General features: G+C 36.1%; 1 protein-coding gene across 7 annotated transcripts in view; it reads right to left on the bottom strand.

The window, feature by feature from the left end:
* LOC149799840 (long-chain-fatty-acid--CoA ligase 4-like) overlaps positions 1-22,260 on the bottom strand; it is a 104,298-nt gene that overhangs the window by 43,571 nt on the left and 38,467 nt on the right. For all 7 annotated transcript variants that reach the window (XM_089959248.1, XM_089959252.1, XM_089959251.1 and 4 more), the window contains exons 4-6: positions 15,973-16,150; positions 11,023-11,129; positions 8,645-8,786 (exon numbers count right to left, since the gene is read on the bottom strand). In XM_089959248.1, the coding sequence (XP_089815374.1) occupies positions 8,645-8,786; positions 11,023-11,129; positions 15,973-16,150 (427 nt within the window). The remainder of the gene's footprint in view (positions 1-8,644; positions 8,787-11,022; positions 11,130-15,972; positions 16,151-22,260) is intronic.

The following is a 22,260-nucleotide window of genomic DNA, read 5'->3' as shown; positions in this document are numbered from 1 at the left end:
ATTTCTTTTAACAGATAAAATTGTTTTTTTTCTATTAAGTGGCCATACTGTAATGACTGTAAATCTTGTGTCTTGGGACATGGAAAAAAAAAAATTGTGTCCCAAGACATAAGCATATAAATAATATAGCAATTCTGATGTCCCAATGCTTGTAGACAAAAAAATAACAAGACAAAATTGGCAAGATGAACAGGTCAAACAGCAGTGAAGAGCTCTTTCAATAACCAATTCAATAAACTGTTATAACTATTATGAATGTTTCTGTTATTATTTTGCATGTGTTTATTTTCTGATTTAAAAAATGTGAAATAAAAGTAAATTCATGGGCTGATCAGAGTTTACCCAGGAGACCAGGCTGTACTATAATGTACATTACTTACACAGTACAAATAATGCTTAGCATCACTTATATCCTCTTCAAGCTTTATTCATTGTTTTTACCAAATCGCATGAGCAAGATAGTCATTTTGGCATCTCCTTCATTTATAATTGGCAGATTTTTCTGTTTTCCAACAGCAATCCAGGCCAGTTAATTGTTTAAACCATGTAACTAGCTTGTGTAAAAAGGGAAATCTTGTCCAATGGCTATGCGAGTACTTTGATGTGTGCCTTTTACACTATAATATTAGCATGATTACTGAAGCTGTGTAAAATGCGTACTTTAAGTCACTTACATCAAACTACAAATGATTTTAAATGGAATTTTAGTTATTTTCTAAGCATTATTTCTGAAACGTCTTTACTGTATTTAAGAGATATTTCAGTTTGGTACTATGGTGCCTATGATTCATATCCAAAGGATGTATTTCAAATAGTGCCAGTGAAAATCTTCAATGTACATGAGGTAATGTCATGATATAAATATGCTCATTAAATACCAGCATTGAACCCAACACTAGTGTTGTTAATTGTTGTCATACCGTGATAATATTTTAACAAGTATATACACTTTGAAGGCAAAATAAAAACATAATTACTGGTGCAACGACAGACCTGTCAACCCTAATAAGAACTTCTCAGTAAGGCAGTCGATTATTTTTCCTTAAGTTGGACCAGTTTTCAGCAAGGTGTAACAAAATATCATGTATTACTGCTGTCCAGCAGGAAAACATGCATTTAAAAGTCCAAAAGTATGACTCAAGACTGATACAGAGAAGGTAAACAACGTGTTCAACTTGAAAGTTTGTAAAGTTACTTCAATCTTAAGTACCTCCAGTACAGTTTCACAAATTGCAACTCCAAACCCTTAATGGCTTCTTGATTTCTCTATACTTCATGTAATCCTTATAAACAATTCCCGTAGGCCTGATGGCAATAATCTTTCGTACCATGTGATATACTCAAATCAACACATGATCTCCACAGCACAAAAGTGTTGCCCTCTCTGACTTTTCCAAGAAATGTGAATATTCCCTTTTATTCTTCTGTACTATTAAAACCTTTAAAGAAGTGTATTGTCCACATCGTCCTGACATGTCACTCATTGGATGTGATTTAAAAAACATAAGCAACAGCTTCATCATACTGACATTATACATCACAAAATACATGCAGTTTAAAGCATCAAAGATACTCTTGATAATCTTGGTCTGTTTCCCTGATCAACTACTAAATCTATTATGAAACCCAGATCTGAATCAAATATGGACAATCCAGTATCTGGATTTTACCGCAAACAATTGAACTTCCATAAATTGTTATTTTCTTCTGTAAATCCATATTTTATGGGTCATTTCCATAAGACTTATGGCAAAGTTATAAGGGTTGGCAGGTCCGATTTCATTGATACAATATTCTACTGCAATCATGCATAAACAAACAATAATAAACTAGATTCAAAAGGGAGAGGTTCCTGTTAAAAATGTGTACAGCAACCCACTTATGCTCAATTCTTGTCATCATTCAATCAAATTATATATATCTGAATTAGGTAGAAAGAATAACAAAACTGACAAAATTTTAACAAATTCCGTAACTTTTCAGACAAATTAGATTAACTTTTAATATTTACATATCATAACTGATGTTGATAGCCCCTTCTCAACCATGAAGTCGTTTTTTTAATGTCATTATGATCATTAAAATACATCAAGTGATTAGAAAAAACTGTCAAAGATGTCCTAAGACTTATACTACATGAAAATATTTATACAACATTTTGTGTCCCAACATGTACAGGTCATAAACTAATTATAAATTATGCTGGAAATTAATTAAAGTGTCCCAAGACTTACAGTGTCCCAAGATTTACAGTAATTATGGTATTTTGTTGGCTAAACTGTATCAATGTGAGAATGTCTTTAAGGTAGGATATTACTATTAAAATTGCTAAAATTCTATTGTCCTGTTTTTGAGCGTTGCTAAAAGGTTTTTTTTACTTTTAAAAATGGCAGCCATATTTGATGAACGATAGGCATCACAATTATTAATCTGAAAGCTCTTCATACATGGGGGTATGTTTTGTCAAATTTTGCCATAAATTATGTTTTGCTCTTGATGAGAAGTTATTTACAAGTTTTTCATTCAAATTCTAAGTAATCATAACTGATGACAGATTGGCATCAACTGTATTAATATTAAAGCCTTTATGCAAATTTGGTCCAATCCTGTACAGAACTTTTAAGGAAGATGTGTTAAGGTTTCTCAGTTTTTTAGTAATACTAGCCATAATTGATGGCGGATTGACATCATTTGAAAATAAGAGAAACGACAGCCTGAGATCACTCGTCTGGCTGACAGTTAGACTAAGAAATCTGGGTCAACAGTATGTTTTCTGCTGAAAATTTCCCTACTGCTGTCGATTTTATGAAAATAAATGTTACAATCTTTTTGAACCTTCATTGATACCTAATTGCACCTCATAAGTATTTGTCCAATAATAGAAGGCCATTATGCAAGAATGCTTGGTGTCAAATTAAATTCTGTTCCACAGTTATTTTTGCAGAAATTACACAAGGTGCTTCTATTTTAGTAATAGCAGCCACATCTGATGGCAGATGGTTATTGTTCATATAAATATAAAAAGTCTTCTTGCCAGAATGCTTTCTGGCAAGTCTGGTCAAATTCTATCACATGGTTATAGAGAGCATAATTTAAAATAAATTGTGTTAATCCAAGAGTACTTGCCCAATCACATTAATATTAGGGATACAAGCCTACTACCTCGCAAAACCAGCTGCACTAAAAGATAAAAATTATCTTTTCCTGACTAGCACATATAGACAAATGGCAATAACTTTTGTCCATCACCTACCCTTGTCAACACCAAGTGTCATTAGTTTTTAAGCTGAGCAATATACTAACGAATATGCTCACATGGTGGGGTGGTTGGGAGGGTTTTTAAGTAATGTGATCAGGTAAGTATTCTCAGCAAACACAATTTACTTAAAACTTTGCTTTCTCTTTCAAATATGTTCCCCAATCAAATTAACAAATTAACATAAGGAAAATAGGTACTAGAAGGAGGGCATGCTAACCATCCAACCTCTACATCAGGTGTCCTTCAAGCAAATGATGACTGGATTCCCCATGCCAATGATAACCCGTTCCGCTAATTACATAAACAACACATCACAGGGTCACTTAATCTGTGACTCCTACAAATGTTAAGAAATTCATTAATGAAATCCTCTTACCTATAAAATTTCACTGGTGAATCAAGCAAAGCTGATAGGCTGTGTTGATTGTTTTAATTGGGTCAGGTGGTCATATTGGCTGCCACCACCGGACATACAAGATTCAAGGTTTGCCTTTTGCAAAGCTAAATCCCCGAGATAAAAACTCTTGAAGGTTGACTCTGCATACCAGCCAACAGCTTGTACAATATTTAATCATTATATTTAAATGTGAAGCTTGCAGAGATCACTCTAATCTCATGAGTGGTAATCTTCATTTGGCGACTCTCATCTTGTGAGACCTTCGATTATGCAGAGTGTATAACCTATTTAAGATATGAAGCAAGGGCTTTAGGGGTGATATCCTGTTTCCCAGCTTTTACCGCAAGAAAGAGGATCTTGAATGTGCCACCTTGATCATTCTGAGTGTGTTCAAGTAGTGCTTGAGTGTGCAAACAGGATCTTGCATGGCCATTGCTCTTGACCTGCCTACAGGAATAGAGCAAGTAAATGACAAGTCTTTGATTGCTGACAGATAGTAGCCTATTTTTGGCTACCAAGTCTGGTTGTATCAAGAGGTCCAACAAACCATCCAATCTAACAAGAAGATAATTTGTGTTGATATAAAGGGCATGTAACTCATTCATCTTGTATGCTGAAGCTAAAGCTATCAGGAAACATGTTTTGCATGATAGTAGCTTCAGCAAAGTGTGGGCTAAAGACTCAAATTTATATAAACTGAACTATGTTGAAACTCAGGACAGACTCCATTTTGGAAACAGAGTGAAGGATTTTGGTCAGTCGAGATCAAAATTGGCTCAAAGATCAAACAGATCTTTATCATGCCCGATATCATGTCTACCATTATGCCAGAATGTGTCTGATATCATGGGGCATTAACCATTGATAGTAATTGGGGCTAACTGTTTCTCCTTAATGAGCCAGAGAAAAAACTTTGGCCAGTTGAAGAACTGAGGCACTCAGAGGGGTAATGTTATTGATATGGCACCAGTACCGTAAACATGTCACTTTCCTTTGTAAGATTTCAGAGTGGAGGGCCTTCTTGCTTTTGAAATTCTCTCCACAATCAAAGGTTTAAATTGTTTGTCTCACAAGGAAGTCAGGATAAGAGCCAAGCGTAAAGAAGATGGTCTGGGCAGGGATGGTATGCTTGTGACAGTGGTTGCTTGAGAAGATTTGGGTTGGCTGGAATCTTCACAGGCAGATCTATTGCTAGATCAAGATTGAGATTGGTAATGATAGACTTGACCTATTTGTGAAGGGTATCAGAATCATCTTGCATTTCTGACCCCATAACTTGTGGACTATTTCTAGTACCAAGACCAAGGAGGGTGTGCAAATGTCCATAACCACTCCCAACTGATTGACACAGTATCCATAGCCTAAGCTTAGTGTCTGGAACTGTAGACAAAGGTGGAAAACTTGTGATTCTACCTTACTGCAAAAAGATCAATTATCAGACAGCCCCAAAGTGCACAGATCCAAAAATAGACTGATTCATGGAGAGACCATCCCATGTGAATGACTTGACCTTTCATGTATAGAGTGCTGGCCAAGACACTGAGTCTACCAGGAATGCATCTGATTTGTACACTGAGTTTGCAGGAAATGTCTTTGATTTGTACATTGATATGGAGGCTGTCACACCAATGTAGAAACTGCCAAACCAGAATACACAGGTCGGGTGATTTGGTGCCATCCTGTTGAGCATGGAGGTCACCACCAGAGTTTGTCAGACATAATGAGGACTGTTGCCTGATGCTCAATCCTTCCAGAAGTGAAAGGTGTTGACAACAGCCTTCATTCTTAAAATGTTGTGGAGAGGCTGCTCCCCTGGCTCTCATGTACTAATGACAGTAGTGAAATCCGGCAACAGGTGAGCACCCCAAACATATGTACTGGCATCGGTACATACCATTATTTCTGTTTGGGGCTTCTCCAGCAGAATCCCCATGGTCAGCTAACCAGGGCTGCACCACTGATGCAGGAATGATTATATCTCAGGCATGATCATGACTGTTTGATTGAACTGACTTGAAAAGGGATGCCATTAAGCTATCAATAAACACATGGATGAGCTTGATCAAGTCCTGCTGGAAATGGACTCGATGAGTTCGATGATCCTGACATAAGGAAGCCATATCAGATTCAGGTTGGTGATAAACTCCATACCCTGATGGACAAATGCTGGGATAGGCATCATTCCCTAGAATGCCTAGATAATCTAAAAGTGAGAGATCATTTCTGCCTTGGAGCCGAATAGAACTTACATGTTTCTTAAGGTATGCTGCCCTCATTGTCGATGAATTTGATCAGAACAAGGTGACAACACAATCCATAACCTTGGTAAAAACCGAAGGGCTGAGGCCAGTGGATAGGAATTTGAACTGATAAACTGTCATGGTAAGTAAAACAGAGAAATTTCCATAATTAGGTGTAGATAGGGACATGAAAATATGCATCGGTCAGATTGAGACTGATGGCATACTCATCCTGTCAGATGGAGAGAAGCATTGATCTTGGCATCTCCATTATCAATTTCGGTGGCGAAATGTATTGGTTGATGATCAGCCTCAACTTGATGTTTGAGTTCCAAATAAGAAACAGCCTAGAACAAAACTCCAATAATTGTGGTTTTGGCACAGTCTCTGACTGTATTTGGCAAAGTGACCTTCTCTCCTGTTGTAGAAAGGCATCCTTTTCCTGATCTGAAAGTATTTCCATGAAGAGGGGAGAGGAGAAAAAGGGGAGGCTATTGGATAAATGAAATCCATGCGTAGGTCAATGTCTAGAGCTAGTAGGCTTGAAGGGAGAGAAATCTGGTTTCTTGTCAACTCTGAATGATTACCTCCCCTAGCTTGGTTAGACTGTAGTCTCATGTTATTGGGCAGGAATCAATATTGCACACTTGACTGAAAAAATCCCAAGTCCAATTATCATCCCTCCGCAATGGTGGGGGCTGATTGTTTTGAAACACCTGTGTGGGTTGCACAGCAAGTTGGAGGGGCAGTTCCTGAACTGACTGCCTCCAAACTTCTCCATCTGTTTCATCCAAAGAGTAATGGTGACCCAAACGGTAGCCATCCGAAAAGACAAGGCATGATGAGACTTGAGCAACAAAGATTGCAGACATGGGTCACATCATCTCAGGTCTAAATTGGTTGAAGAAGTCAATACATTAGCCAAGAAACTGTGAGTTGCCCAGTTAATGACTTCAGACCTGCCAAACCTGCCAAGTCTGTCTCAGTAAGGCACTTGATTTTTTTCTTTAAGATTGATCAGTTTTCAGTAAGTGTAACAAAATATCAATAACTGCTATCATATAGCTGTAAAACATAATAAAAATTTTCGATGAATCGACGATAAACATTATGGTCAACTGAAAATGTTGTAAAGTACGTGTAGACTTTATTTACCACTAGTGCAATTGCACAAACTCTAGTTCCAAACCTTATGTAGCTCAATGGCTTGTTCCTATCTCTCTACTTGACATAATTCTTGGAAATTCTTTTCCATTTCACATGATGACAGCAATTATATCTCCTGCCACGTGATGTCCAATAAACGTAATTGTGTCCTTTCCAGCTTTAATTCACAAGAATCTGAATACTCCTTTTTATTCTTCTGTGCTGATTATTAACACTTTTTTTGGAAGCTTATTTTCCCTTTGGTCTTAACATGCATTGCTTTCTGGACGCCATTTTAAAAAATTATATAATAAACAGTTTGATCAAGCAGATGCTTCGCGTGAACAAATAAGTGTAGTTTAAGGCATCTGGGGTGCTGCTGTAAAGTTAATCTGGTTCCCTGACTAATTTCACTAATTTTAAGATGAAACCCAGATCGAAATGAAACACGGATGAACCAATTATCCATCTTTTTGGCAATGATAATTTTTCCGTAGTTTTTGCTAGTATGCTCTAACTTCATATTTTAAGGGTGATTTTCATAAGACTTTTGGCAAAATCATAAGAGTTGGCAGGTCTGTGAATTTAGCAATCCTGGCAATCACCTCCCAAGCACGGTCAATGCCGGATTTCTCTGAGAGTCAAATAATTGCCAATTAGGCCAAATCCAACACTGAAGACATAGGACTACACTCTGGACTAGTTTTGACATATCAATGAACACATATTTGTCCACTTTACACAAAAGTGCTAGAATTTTGTCAAAAGGACAGGAGATCCACAATGAAAGCACCTGAGTGTTTTACCATCGAGATCGGAACATTGCAGAACATATTTCGAGATCAGAATGTTGCTGAACATATTTAATTGCAGATCAGCATTATTTGTATAAACTTTAACAGCTTTTATGCCCTGTTCTAAATTTAGCTGAAACTGGGTTGGTGGCCTTTGAGAAGAAGTTTAAATCAGACTATGGATGGATGCCAGATGCCAGATGATGCACAACAGATGATAGGCCATACCATAAACTCACTTGACCTTACAGACTGGTGAGCTAAAAGTTTAGAATCCTTAATCCAAGCATATTTCCTATCAAATTTGGTTACATTCTATTCAGCAGATTTTGAGAAGATGTCATTTAAGTGTTTGTATTTTTAGTAACAGTGACTATATTGGATGGCAGATTGGCATCAGTTGTTTCAATTTGAAAGCCTTTTTAAGGGTTTTGCTATTTTAAGCAATGACAGCCATATTGGATGGCAGATTGGTAACATTAGTACAAATCTGAAAGTCCTTTGTGCCTAAATGTGTCTGTTGACTTCGTTAAAATTCTGTTCAGCAGTTTTTGGGGAGGATTAAATATTTTTTGAGAAGGCATTACAAAATTTCTGTTTTTAAGTAATTTAAGTCATATTTATTGGCAGATCAGAATCATTTTTAAGACCTTCATGCCAAGATGTTCTGTTCTAAAACTGGCTAATACTGCTTAAGTGCTTTTGGAGAAGATGAAAATAGAAAATACTAATGGATGCCAGATCATGCATGCCAGGCGAGATAAATGTACAGACAACAAATGACATCATAAAAAGTGCCTTTACTCACTGTTGTCAAGTTGTGCACCTTCTATTTCTACCTCTGACATTGTAAGAATCTTCACTCGTGATGGATATTCATCAAACTTATGTTTCTTGCCACCATCCATATAGATTAGATGTGTTACATTGTTCATCTTGTTAATGATACCCTGAAATAATATACCATCAATACAGATTAGACATCTTAAGTTGTATAACATCTTGTTAATGATACCCTGAAATATTAAACCATTCTTGTAAATTAAATGTGTTCCATTAAACATCTTGTCAATGATATCCTTAAATATTAAACAATTCATGTAGATTAAATGCGTTACATTGCTCATCTTGTCAATGATACCCTGAAATATTAAACCATGAGCATTTGCTCTGTGTGTGTTTGTGTGCGTCTGTGTGTGTGTGTGTGTCTGTGTGTGTGTGTGCATGCGTGCATGGAAATGTGTGCAAGTAGATTAGATGCATCAGACTGTTTATCTTTTTAATGATTCCCTAAAATAAAACACAGTGGTCAAAGGCTTGTGTTTAATGTGGACATGTGTGCAAATGTTTATTTTTTAATGATACCTTGAAATAATACACAATAGCCCTTGAAATAATACACAATAGCCAGTGTGTGTGTGTGTTTGTGTGTGAGTCTGTATAGGTGAATCCATGTTTCAGTACTTATTTAAGTATGCAATATCATATAAAGTATAAAATAATTTCTGAAAATTAATTTCAAACCCTGTGATGCCTCTGCAGAAGTTGTCGAAACTCCAGGAGGTCTCAAAACAGGCATGTCAAAATAACAAAAAAAGTACATAATCTTGTAAAATATAGTTGGACTACATATGTGTAAGCATGGCATAAATGCTTATTCCATTATTGTACAACTGATGAAGCCTTGGTTCTATATACAACATCAAAGTCAAACAAGGACCAAAACTCAAAACAGAAAAGTTAGCAAGAACCTCAAGGGGCCGGAGACTACACATGTGTCTGACATCTGTCAAATAGCCAATTACAAGACCAGTTGGCCAAGAAATCTAGGTCAGTAGGGGGCTTTTTGTACAAATGTCTTTCAAAGCTGTTGATTGAAATGTTATGAAGACAACTGATGAAAAGTTCTCTAGCTTTTGTATTTTCATCTCAATTTGATGGCACAGCATTTGTCAAACAATGAAATGACTCTGTCAATGACGGTCAATTTCTTCTGTCTTTTATAAAGCTGATTAATTATTTTTGTTTTAAGTAATGGTGGACATATTTCATGTCAGATCAACATCACTGGTATAAATATTATGGACACCAAGCTAGGAAACTTTCTGTCAATTTTGGTCAAGTTTTGTTTCATGTTTTTGGTTAGAAGAAGTTCAAGGTTTTTCTGTTTTTAGAACCAGAAGCCATATTGTAAGTTAGATGGGCATCATTTGCAGAAGGCAACAAACCTTTCATATCTGGTTGCTTTCTGTCAAATTCTGTTGAGCACATTTTTAGAAAGAGGTTGTTTAATGCTTTTGCAATCTTTATTAGCAGCATACATAATGGATGACAAATCTGAAAGGCCTTGATGCCAGAATGAATCCTGTAAAATCATGTACTAATTGGTTAAACAGCTTTTAGAAGGCATAAATAACAACTATGAGCAGACAACACAAAAATAAAATGGATCTTACCATAAACTCACATGCCCTTAAAGGCAGGAAAGCTAAAACTCAAATCTGACCAAAGTTTCTCTAATACAAAGTGATCTATGAAATTAACCTTTGATCCATATGGTCCTTCAAAAGTTATTTATCTGAATGAAGTAAGAATTAAGTACGAGTCTAACAGGGGCAATAACTCAGATTTTTAAAGTAAGGAAAACTGAATTTGACTAAGGTCTTCCTGATATTAGGCCTTCAATCAAACATGGTTTCAAACAATTAAAAACAAATACAAAAAAACAATGATCAAGCAAGAAGCTGACCACGGCCTGCATGTTGATCCCACTCCAGAGCTATATTCCAAATCAGAGTTTAATCTAGGGCATAAATAAATGGATGCACTGGATATATATCTAGTAAAGCTGTACTTATTCTAATCTATTATTAAGTCATTCTAAATTAATAGCAAGTAAACATAAAAGTACATCTTTCATATTAACCGGCAGCATGAAAAATAAAACATGACAGATATTTTGACAAATATCAATAGTTGTGCCACATTTGATCACAATCAATAAAATTGAGGGTTTTTTAAACTGAATGAGTAGAAATAAAAAGAATATGTACATGGACAGATGTTAGCATATAAAGAGACTGACACACAAGGTATACCAGCAAACATTGTGGGCTTTGAATGCCCCCTTCTTCAAAACTTATATGGTAGGGAATAATTGCTTCTGGAATTAAAAGTTCTAGGTACCTTAAACTTTGGTAGCAGCTCAGCACTTGTAATAACATGGGAGACCTCACTCTCATTGACTCCATGTACAATAGCATCTAGACCCAAAGTTGCATACAAAGTCACCACTAAAATATATAAGAAAGGAAATTTTACAGCATAATTATGCTTTTATAAGAATACTTACTTGATCACATTATTGAATAGAATCAAACAACACTACCTCTGAAGTCCAGCCCTCCCTAAAAGATGAAAAAATGTACTTTTCCATTTATATATCATACCATGAAAACATCATCTATAGGAAGAAACTCTTCCAAGATACCACCTGCAACATCATGTTCTTTAGTTTAAGCTTGAGTGAAATATCAACAAGGATGCTTACATTTGCAGGAGGGTTTGGGATGGCTTCATAGTAATGTGATCAGGTAAGAATTCTCTGAGAAACATTTTTCTTTTTACTATACAATATCCTTTCTCTGTAGAACATATTATCTCTTCAAATGAACATTAGAAGAATAGGTAATAGAGTGAGGAAATGCATGTGCATCAACCTCAACAGTTACCCTTCCCAGAACCTCAACAACCTCAACAGTTACCCTTCCAACAAAATATGAGTGGAGTCTATATGTGAAGAACAAAACCACTCCTCTAAAAGCAGTACAACAGAAGATAAAGAGACACGTCACACTTACAATACAGAAATGGGAAATGGATGGTGTTTTCTTACCAAGAAAAAAATCGAGAATCCAGAAAAAGCTATAAGCCTCAACCCATGAAAAAGGTATCCTTTCTTTAATGTGGCATAGCGATCACATAGACAGCAGACGCATGACCCACCAGATAAGCTTCTCTTCAATGCAATGTTTGATTTCAAAGAAAAAAGCTTGAGAAGAAAGTAATGCCTGATGGAATGTGGAGGTGTTCTCTTCCATCTGCTGCTGTGGTGTATCACCCCTAATATCTGACTAGTTTTGTTATCCTGGTATCTCACTGGAGGGAAAAGTTCTGGTTGACACATTGGTTCAACTGATCACCTATCTCATTGGTGTGAGGTTTATATACCCCCCTAGCTGCCAGTGCAGTCAGCACAGCTGCCTTTTTGGCCATATGACATAGGCACTGCTGGTTGGCAGCAGGCAGAAATATTACAAACCAAGGGTTTTTCAGCCAGTGCATTTGATTAGAAAGATATTATCTTTTAATGCAGCTGGGTTTCAGATGTCATTAATGATTCATTTCTGGTGGGTGGGGGTACAGAAGAGGAGGCTAAACAAGCTCTAAATATTATTTTAATAATGAAAATGAAAATGTATTTTATTAGTGGCTTACTTGTGTAATGCTGTAATTATGATAATGGATTGGAATTATGGTAAGTGACAACAGTCTTGCAAAGTGAAGTTGGTTATGGAAAGATCATGGCTGCTCCAAATGAGTTGTAAATTCCAGCAAAAGACAATGAGGCCTAGACATTTAGGTTTTCATGAGAGGAAATTAATGAACAATTAAAACATAATGCATGGACTCCCATTTTAAGATAGATCTCAATCCCTGTCCAAAAATTGCAGAGTATGTCAATGGTGTAGCCACAAATACACTGTTCAAAAGCTTGATGTTGCTACTAACAAATTCAGTACTTTTTTCTAGAGACTCAATGGGACATCTATCTAGCTCTTCTACTAACAACTGGACATCCTAGTTAGTGAACCCAAAAGCTAACACATGTGCTACTTCCTAACCACTTACTCCCCTTGTTCCCAAGACACTAAGAAAATCCTATCCAAGTGTCTGAAGTTGCAAGAGATAACTGACTACCTCCAACAGTGCAGTGAAGAAAAACAAAAAGTAATGAGCCTAATTCACACCTAAGGTCTGAAAACTGCTGAGATGTTTAGCCTTTGTGGAACAATATCACAAAATGATGGATAACCCAGTTTCAAAACAGTTTTCAGTACTAGATAACAGAAATTTCATCTAACTCAACATCAAACTTATGAATAGAGGAAGTTTTTGGATGCACCAATAATACTCTCTGTGATTCAGACAGGGATTGACATCAATCTTTAAATGGAAGTCCAGGCATTATACTATAATAGTCTGAGAAGGCTGACTGTATGCTAGCCAACTGCTTCAATCTCATCTCAGGTTGAACAATGTGTCTGAACATGAGGCTCACAGAAATCACTTGATTCTTGTGTGCTGAAATTCAGCAATGTCAGCTGCCATGATTCCTATGAATTATAACATGGAACACAGAAATCAAACTGTTTCGAGGTCTCATCAATCTGAAGCTACATGCCAAATCTGGCTGAAATCTAACTCCTCCTTGTAAAGTTATTCTGCAGAAACAAAAGTTAGAAAGATGAGTAATCTAGGGTCATAACTCAACGAGAGTAGACCCATACAAGGCACATATTAGTCTAAGAGAAAATAATGATATGAAACTGCATCAGAATGCTGGTTACAAGCAACATCACAAATTCAAGATATTAAGTTAATTGTCAAGGCCCATAACTCTATCCAAAATGGAGTTGATAAGACAAAACAAGAGGCTCATCTATGTTTATGAGAAAATGTACACATCAAATTCTATCAGAATGTGTTCAGTAGTTCCTAAGCTAAGCTGGTTACAAGAATATACCGTAGTGGAGATTTAGAACTTATCAAAGAGTGGCAACAGCTCTGTCAAAACTGGATCTGAAAAGACAAAACCATTTAAAGGCATCTCTATACCTCGAACTTTTCAAAAGCCAAGTAGGGAGACTGAATAAAAAAAAATATGGAGATTATGACCTAAAATCGAGAAGTTTTTTCATGGCATTTAAAAATCCTCGTTTTCACTCAATATTAACTGATCTTCCAAGTTGAAAACACACAAAATTCTCAAAGGATGTGCCGTTTCTCCTGTGACGTGCCTCATTTTCCCCCAATTACATTCTTAAGTCTCAAAGGATGTGCCGTTTCTCCTGTTATGTGCCTTATTTTCCCCCAATTATATTACATTCTGAAGTCTCAAAGAAAGCAATAAATATTATTAGGAAAGGTTTGTTTTTCCGAGTGTATCTTATTCACTCAAAGCAAAAGGAATAATGATTTCTAAACTCCTCTTCTCCACAATCATTGCATTGTATTCAAAACTATATATCTTTCTAAGCATGATTCAGAAACTTTGTCACTACATGTGTTTACCAGTCATATACCTACAGATGCCAAGTCCCTTAGAAATAAGATATTATGCTGAAAGACTTGCTAAATGGGGAGGGAAGAGATGGTATTTCTCTATAAATCTTTAAAACATTTAGTTTTAACTTAAAATTTCAAAGGTTTTCCTGTTAAGGTCTGAATAGCAATCATCCATGGTTTTTTGTTTTTCTGATACAGAGTAGTCCCCCTCTAGAATGGCCCCACTGACCAGCGGTCACCCACTTCTTATAGCCAGAATCCATTGACACTGACAAGTTTGTATTTAAAAGTACCCCTCAAGAATGGCCACCCCTCTAATGCGACCACCATATTAGGAAAAAATGTTTAATGATCCCCTCACAAGTGGCCACTTTTTATTTCAAATGTGTCCAGAACCAATAATTAATTCATATCATGACATAAGGTAAGTAATCAGATTATCTCTACCGTTGACACATGTCTCTCAATGTCAGGTTTCCATTACTGAAAGAAGTGTTGACTAAACTAAATGAAATGGGCTCAACAATGTTACGATAGAGTTTTGGGCTCACACACCTGTCAAGTTCTTCTCTTTGATGATTACAACTGGACATAATTGTCAACATCATAACATGCTCAGCATAAGCTAAAAATAGATTTTGTGGATTAACACACAGAGAAATTAACCATGAACAAAAAATTACATGACAATACATCTATTGCTCCTTTACGAAGAAGGCATTTCATACACTCTACAAAAGTTTTGTCTACATAATTAAATCGCATACAGTTAGCAACATCCAAATAAATCATTACCAAACATTAACATGCCATCATGTAAACAGAGATGTCTTATTTTAGAAGAAAGTCTAGTGGGGTGGGGAGGGGGGACTTGCCACACAATTTTATGTTGAAAAGACTCAGATAAACAACGTCGTAACCGATAAGTTGATTTTTCAGCAGCAGTGCAAAAATGGGGCAAATGGAAAAAGAATTATGTATGTACCAAGATTTAAATGACGTTTTTGAATGGTTTTGCAATGTGCATGACAAAAATACCTGCTCACATATCACACTTACATCAAGAATAAGAACTATTAATGTATATTTAGTTGAAATAAGTCTATTATTATGACAAGAAGAACCGTTTAATAATTAATGTTACTTTTAAAAGATATTAAATGCTTTGAAGTATGCAGCTTTCTTACTACATGTACCTACATTACATATACTTCTCACAAAAAATTTAGTCCCCCTCTGGAAAGGCTATCCATCTTATAAAGCCACTTTCCTGGTGCAAAAGGGGTGGCCGTATAAGAGGGGGACCACTATAATTATTTGCCATATCTGTTTATACCCAAAAAAGCACAAACGATCCCTGCCAGGTGAATCTGATTCTTTTTAAATAATGAACATCACTGCACTGAAAAAATGAAAACAGACTCTACTTAATTTGAATTTCAGAGTTTCACTACGTTCTTAGATGAAATACATAAATACCAAAAGTATCTACCAACATACAAGTTTTTCTAGCAATAACGCAGTAATGAAGTACATATAATTAACATTCAACGCTGACAGTAACAGAAATCTACTCTTCCTGCAAAGATGTTTCCAATATGAAACTAACCTATGACCTTTAACCTTTTCTTGTTCCACAGAAAGTTTGCATAATTTCTAACCATAATCTACTCACACACAAAAAAAGATAGTTATTTAATGATTTTTATCCAAACTTTACACTAGATGGATCTTTATGTATATATGACAATATTCTTCTTGCTGTCTCTCCAATAGGCAATTTCTTACCAGGAAAATTGTATTTGAAACAGGCTTGTGCAGCAATCATCCAATCAGCTTTGGTTTCAGCAAATATCAGAATATTTTTTCTGGGTTTCTGACCCAAAGCTAGCAATCCACTTCCAAAGTTTGTTGCCCTCTCGAACACCTCTTCATATGTTATCCAGGTGTAATCACCCATTATCACCTGTAATGACAGGAAAAAATGTCTGACAACAAAATGAAGAAAGAAGAAGAGTACAGTGAGATGGCACATTAAATGCACGTCCTTTATTTAAGACCTTTATACAGATTATAGGTGAAATGATTAATTGATCATGATGTATCAATGCATTGATAATGCTGCTATTTCGATACACACTTATGCTGGAGACCATCTTCCAGACCTGCCAACCCTGACAAGTAAATCTCAGTAAGACAGCTGATTTTTTTCCCATAAGATGGACCAGTTTTCAGAACGTTTTTAAAAGTTAGATGCATTGATGATAAACATTATGTTCAACTGAAAAGTTGTAAAGTACGTGTAGACTTTATTTACCACTAGTACAGTTGCACAAATTCTAGTTCCAAACCCTATGCAGCTCAATGGCTTGTTGCTATCTCTCAACTTGACATAATTCTTGGAAATTCTTTTTCCATTTCACTTGATGACAGCAATCATATCTCCTGCCATGACATACTCAAATTGGCACATGATGTCCAATAAACGTAATTGTGTCCTTTCCAGCTTTTATTCACAAGAATCTGAATACTCCTTTTTATTCTTCTGTGTTGAATATTAACACTTTTCTAGAAACTTATTTCCCCTTTCATCTGAAACATGCATCAATTTCTGGATGCCATTTAAAAAAATGATATAATCAACAGTTTGATCATGCAGATGCTTTGCATGAAAAAATATGTGCAGTTTACAGCTTTAAGGCATCTGGAGTGCTGCTGTAATGTTAGTCTGGTTCCCTGACTAATCTCACTAATTCTAAGATGAAACCTGGATCCAAATAAAACACGGATGAACCAATCATCCAGATTTTTCAGTAACGATCATTCTTCCGTAGTTTCTGCTAGTATGCTGTAAGTCCATATTTTAAGGGCAATTTTCGTAAGACTTATGGCAAAATCTTAAGAGTTGGCAGGTCTGCGTATTCAAAACAACATATATACCTTATAAGTTAACAGCCATTAAAAACTATTAGCAGTTTGCCTCTTTACTCTGTGTATTGATATCTATCATTTCATAGGCTATATATAAGTACTGATACTTGACATAGGCATATTGTTTCATCCTTAATGTAAATAACTGAAACAGGTTTCATCCTTAACCCCAGATTCACGCCATCCACAGAATCGATAGTACAAGTCACACGGGTATTATGCACATTTACTCATTTTAAATTATATAAAAATTGTTCTTTTAAAATTTAACACTAATTTTCTTAAAACAAAGTCTATTCAATCCTGATCATTGAATGCTCTGAACCTTAACTGTCACGAAGAAACTTCCAGATGAAAATTATCTATCGCTATGGACTTTTACAATGGGCCATGTACTAAACTTGGGTTAAAAAAAAGAGCTTGTCAAGTGGAGTCATTGCTATATCTTTGGAGTAGGTTAATCTAATTTCCTCTTTAAATCACACACCATAGGCAACTCCTAATATTTGCCCTTGTCTAGGCTATAGATAGTTCTTCATAATTTGCAGTGATGTGTCAGAAAATGTCCTGCAAGTTCCAAGAAACATACATATTTTGGTCTTTGCTCTTTAATTTTGGTTAAATTTTGTTTTCTTGAATCCAGATGTAGTGTTCCACAACAGTGCAAGTGCTGACTTTACTTGTACAAATTAAATGGAATGGCAAACATTATCAGGTGCAGTTAAAATTGCTATCTTGTGAAATTAACTAGTTCATGAGGTGCAGTGCTATGAACCATTCCAAACTGTTGCACAGTACCTAAAAAAAAAGAACGGTTGAGATTCAGTGAGGCTGTGTGGATGCTGATGCTTCAACACTATCAATGACATTTGGTGGTAGTTCAATAACCCTCCTCTACTTTTTACAGGTGAGCTAAACCATCAAAAAGAAGCTAAAAATGTATAACTTTACTGACAGATGACTTTTTTTTTTCACTCCACTCATTTGCCCTTGCACTAGAGACATACTACAGAACCAGCAGAAAAATATTTTCTCAGAGATATTGAAGATGCATTGAAAAAATAAATGAAAATACATGCATCACTCAACCAGGCAAATTAAGTCACAGTGACCTCATTTTGCTACGACTGAGTACTCTTTTTGAGATGCATCCATATACCACTTTTTATGAAAGTAGGTGGAATTGGGTCCAAAATATTGAGGGTGTAATGAATGATTGGCTGAAAATACTTAAGTCACTCAAATGTGACAATTAGGTCACAATGGCACAGCTTTGGTATAACTTGGTTGTCATCTTGCAATGCATCCACATACCAATTTTCATCCTTGTAGATATAATATGGTCTAAGATATTGACAGCATTAAAATTACATGGCAAAACATTTTAAATTCAAGCATGAAAATAGGTCATAGTGACCTGATGTAATAAAATTAAGTTAGGAATTTTAAGAATTTAATGATGCATCCAAATACCAAGTTTTATGAGTATATGTTGAGCATGGTGTATGATACTCTGGATATAACAAATGCATAGGTCCAAATACAAGTCACTCATGCATAAAAAAAAAGTCACAGTGACATGAGTTTGGTATGGATGAATTATTTACTTGCTATACATGCATAGGATTTCTTTTTGATCCATGAGCCTTACTGTTGCTATGTGGTATTGAAAGTACTGATTGCATTACTCTCCCAAGGGTTGGAAACAACAAATGGCCAGATCCATCCTTTTTTCCTGAAAGCAACCCACTAAAGGATGACTTACATATTCATGCAAGCATTGCATATGTGTCTAAACAATCTGTAATATCATTAAAGGACCTGGCCTTTTTCTCCAACCAAATGGAAGGAATCAATGCTGATAATCTGCATAGAGAGTGTCAGCTTTACCAAATCTACAATTTTGAATTGAATGTGGAAAGAGCTGATCATCAGTGGCAGAACGCATGATAGGCTCCGTGAGTCAATGGACGAATGAAAGCTAACTGCTTCTCCCAATCACTCATATATTTTTGATCCCATTTCTTTTGGTTGGCTGGTTGTTGTTGGGTTTAACACCATTTTTCAGCACACGATAGCTATATAGGGTGGCCAGTATTAATCATGGAGGAAGAACCCGGGAGAACCCTGGGAAGAACCATCAACCCACAAGAAGCTACTGGCAAGCTTTCTCACATAACCACATTGGCCGAATTCTAGACTCGAACCCATGCAGACAGAGGTATGATGGCAGTGATCTGTAACGGAAAGTGCTTTAGACCACTCGGCCACTCAGGGCCTCTACTTGGCTGGTGAAAAGTCATTAGTTACTTTCTTTTCTTCTCTTTTTTGCTTCATGCTGAGAAACTTATCCATTATGATACTGAGATTTGCTGATGGGGTCAGGTAATGAGAACCACACTGTGAGACAATCTCTTTGTATTGGCAGATGAAAACCTGAAATCAAGCCGGATATGGTAAAGTACTAAGAAACATACCAGACACAGAAAAACCAGAAACAGAAACAGGGAAATGGAAAATGATGTTTTTGTATATATAAAAAAATCAGTGAATTGGGAGATAGGTCCATAAATCAAGATTCTCTCGATCTTTCCAGTAGTATCGGCAGGTCTGACATCTGTGTACAAAGGCCAGTTTTGCCTTTTCCCATCCTCTGTTGATAGGCTTGTACTAATTTGCAGTTTTCTGCACTTACTGGGCACAAGATGAACCCAAATCATAAACATGAAGTGGCAAAGAGAATTTCTCAGGAGAAAAAGGCAACATTACTAATTCTGTTGAAAACAAAATTTTACGAGGAAGCAGACAACAACCTAGCCAAGGCATCACATATACAGCAAGTCACACAGGTCATGTAGGTATTCAACACCAACTATTTCAGTAATGGGTATCATTGTTTTAGAATTTGATTCAACACTCCTTTAAGTGGCAAGTATTCACTTCATTTGGATTCATATACATCCATATTCCTTTGGAAAGTCATTATTTAGATGCTCCAAGAGGTGGATACAGCAAAATCAATGTTAAAGTGCGTAGATATTTTTGGACCAAATGAACCTAAAGGTGTGATCCAGTACAATCTGGATTGAATGTCATATGCTGTGATATCGCAATGAACGCTACGCATATTGATAAACAAAATCGTACAACCCTTGATTGCGATGATTCCACTCGATGCGCTCTTATTTTGACCTCAGTTTAGTACATGGTCCACTGTAAAAGGCTGTAGAGATCGATAATTTTCATCGGGAAGTTTCTTGATAACAGTTAAGGTGCAGAGCATTCAAAAATCAGGATTGAATAGATTTTGGTTAAAGAAAATTAGTGTTACATTTTAAAAGAACAATTTATATTTAATTTAAAATGAGTAAATGTGCATACATGACCCATGTGACTTGTACTATATGACTGTTTATCTGGGTCAGGAATGGACAGCCACTGAGCCAATATAAAATATATGTATGTTGCCTTGAGGAAATCAAACATAATTTCAGCTGTAACCATATTGTGCCATACGTCACTCTGTTTTTATCTTTATAGCAAACATCTATTACATGAATTGTCATTTATACTTATCAGGATTCTTATAAAATGCCCTGTCAGTCTCTGACAGTCTGTTGGCCCTCACCAATTGTTTTATTTACCTGCAAGCATACATACACTTGTAAGCAAAACATCTTTTTGCAAAAAGATGGTAATTTCACAGACATCGTAAATACAGATCAGTTTTCTTTGATCCTTTCTCCACCTCTCCAGTGCAGGAGCTGATGTGTCTAAGTGGGTAGTGTGCAAAAGGGTGCAGGTTCAGATCCTACCATCAGACCATCCTAGGTCAGCTACCATTGTGTGTCCTTGGGCAAAGCCCTTTGCCTTGGCACTAAATAACCTATTGATGTTGCTGTGTATAAAGCACCAAATCAAACCCAAACCAAACTACTCAAATACAGATATAGGAAATATGTGCAATACAATATTAAAAGCCTATATTGTTTTTGTTTTATATGCAAAATCTTTTTTTAAATGTGTAAAATTGTTGTATTGCATAAAAGTATAATTCCCAATATACTAAATTCTTACAATGGGGCTAGGATGCCCCAATCTGGTTGGAGACAGGAGTCGCTGACTCTTAATTTTCAAAATCAAGGGAAATCAGTGATCTACCCACTAAATTTCACGAGTTTGACAAAATAGTGCTCAAATATAATGAGAATGTAAAAAGAAAAACAAATAGATCAACATACAGAAATCAATCAAATGTAAATGTTTGGTTGTTGTTGTTGTTGTTGTTGGGTTTAACGCCATTTTTCAGCACACAGTAGGCTATACATGGTGGCCAGTATTAATGGTGGAGGAAGAACCTGCGAAACCTCGGAAAGAACCACCCACCCATGAGAAGCTACTGGCAAGCTTTCTCACGTACCCACGTTGGCTGAATCCGAGACTCGAACAAGCGCAGACAGAGGTGAGATGGCAGTGATCCGTAACGGAGAGCGGTTTAGACCACTCGGCCACTCGGGGCCCCTAAATGTTTGGTTAGTTTTCATTAGTGTAGGTGAAGACAGTCTAAGATATTAATGACATGATGAACAGATAGTTAAAAATAGAGTGTCACTTAAGCAAGAAAATTAGGCCACAGTAACCTAGTTTTTCATGGTTTAGTTACCTTGTTAAAATTGATTCACATACCAATTATCATGAGTGTCAGTAAAATAGAGTTGACAAAATTGAGAATGAATGAATGATTGGTTGAAAATGTAGAAATTACTTAATTGTTAACATTATATCATATTTACCTGGTTTTGTTACCAGTGAGTTACTGTTTCTGGGAGGCATCCAAATACCAATTTTCATGAATGTGGGTGAAACAGGGTCCAAGATATTTGAAGGCATAACAAGCTATGTTACTCTTCCTAATATGCATCTACATAGCAATTTTCATATGTGCAGGTGATATGTCTAAAACATTACTGGTATAATGAACAAAATGACAGAAAATAGTTAAATCAATCAAGCATGAAAATCAGGTCAATGTGTTAAGTGTAGGTGAAATCAGATCCAAGATACTGAGGGTGTAATTAATGAACATATGAACAAACAAATGAATCAGCAAACATTCCAACTTTACTAGTTAGAGCATAACATGCA

Source organism: Sinohyriopsis cumingii, chromosome 5 (genome assembly GCF_028554795.1).
Source record: "Sinohyriopsis cumingii isolate HCF-2022 chromosome 5, ASM2855479v2, whole genome shotgun sequence".
Taxonomy (NCBI): domain Eukaryota; kingdom Metazoa; phylum Mollusca; class Bivalvia; order Unionida; family Unionidae; genus Sinohyriopsis; species Sinohyriopsis cumingii.
This window is presented reverse-complemented; position numbering and strand designations above follow the sequence as displayed.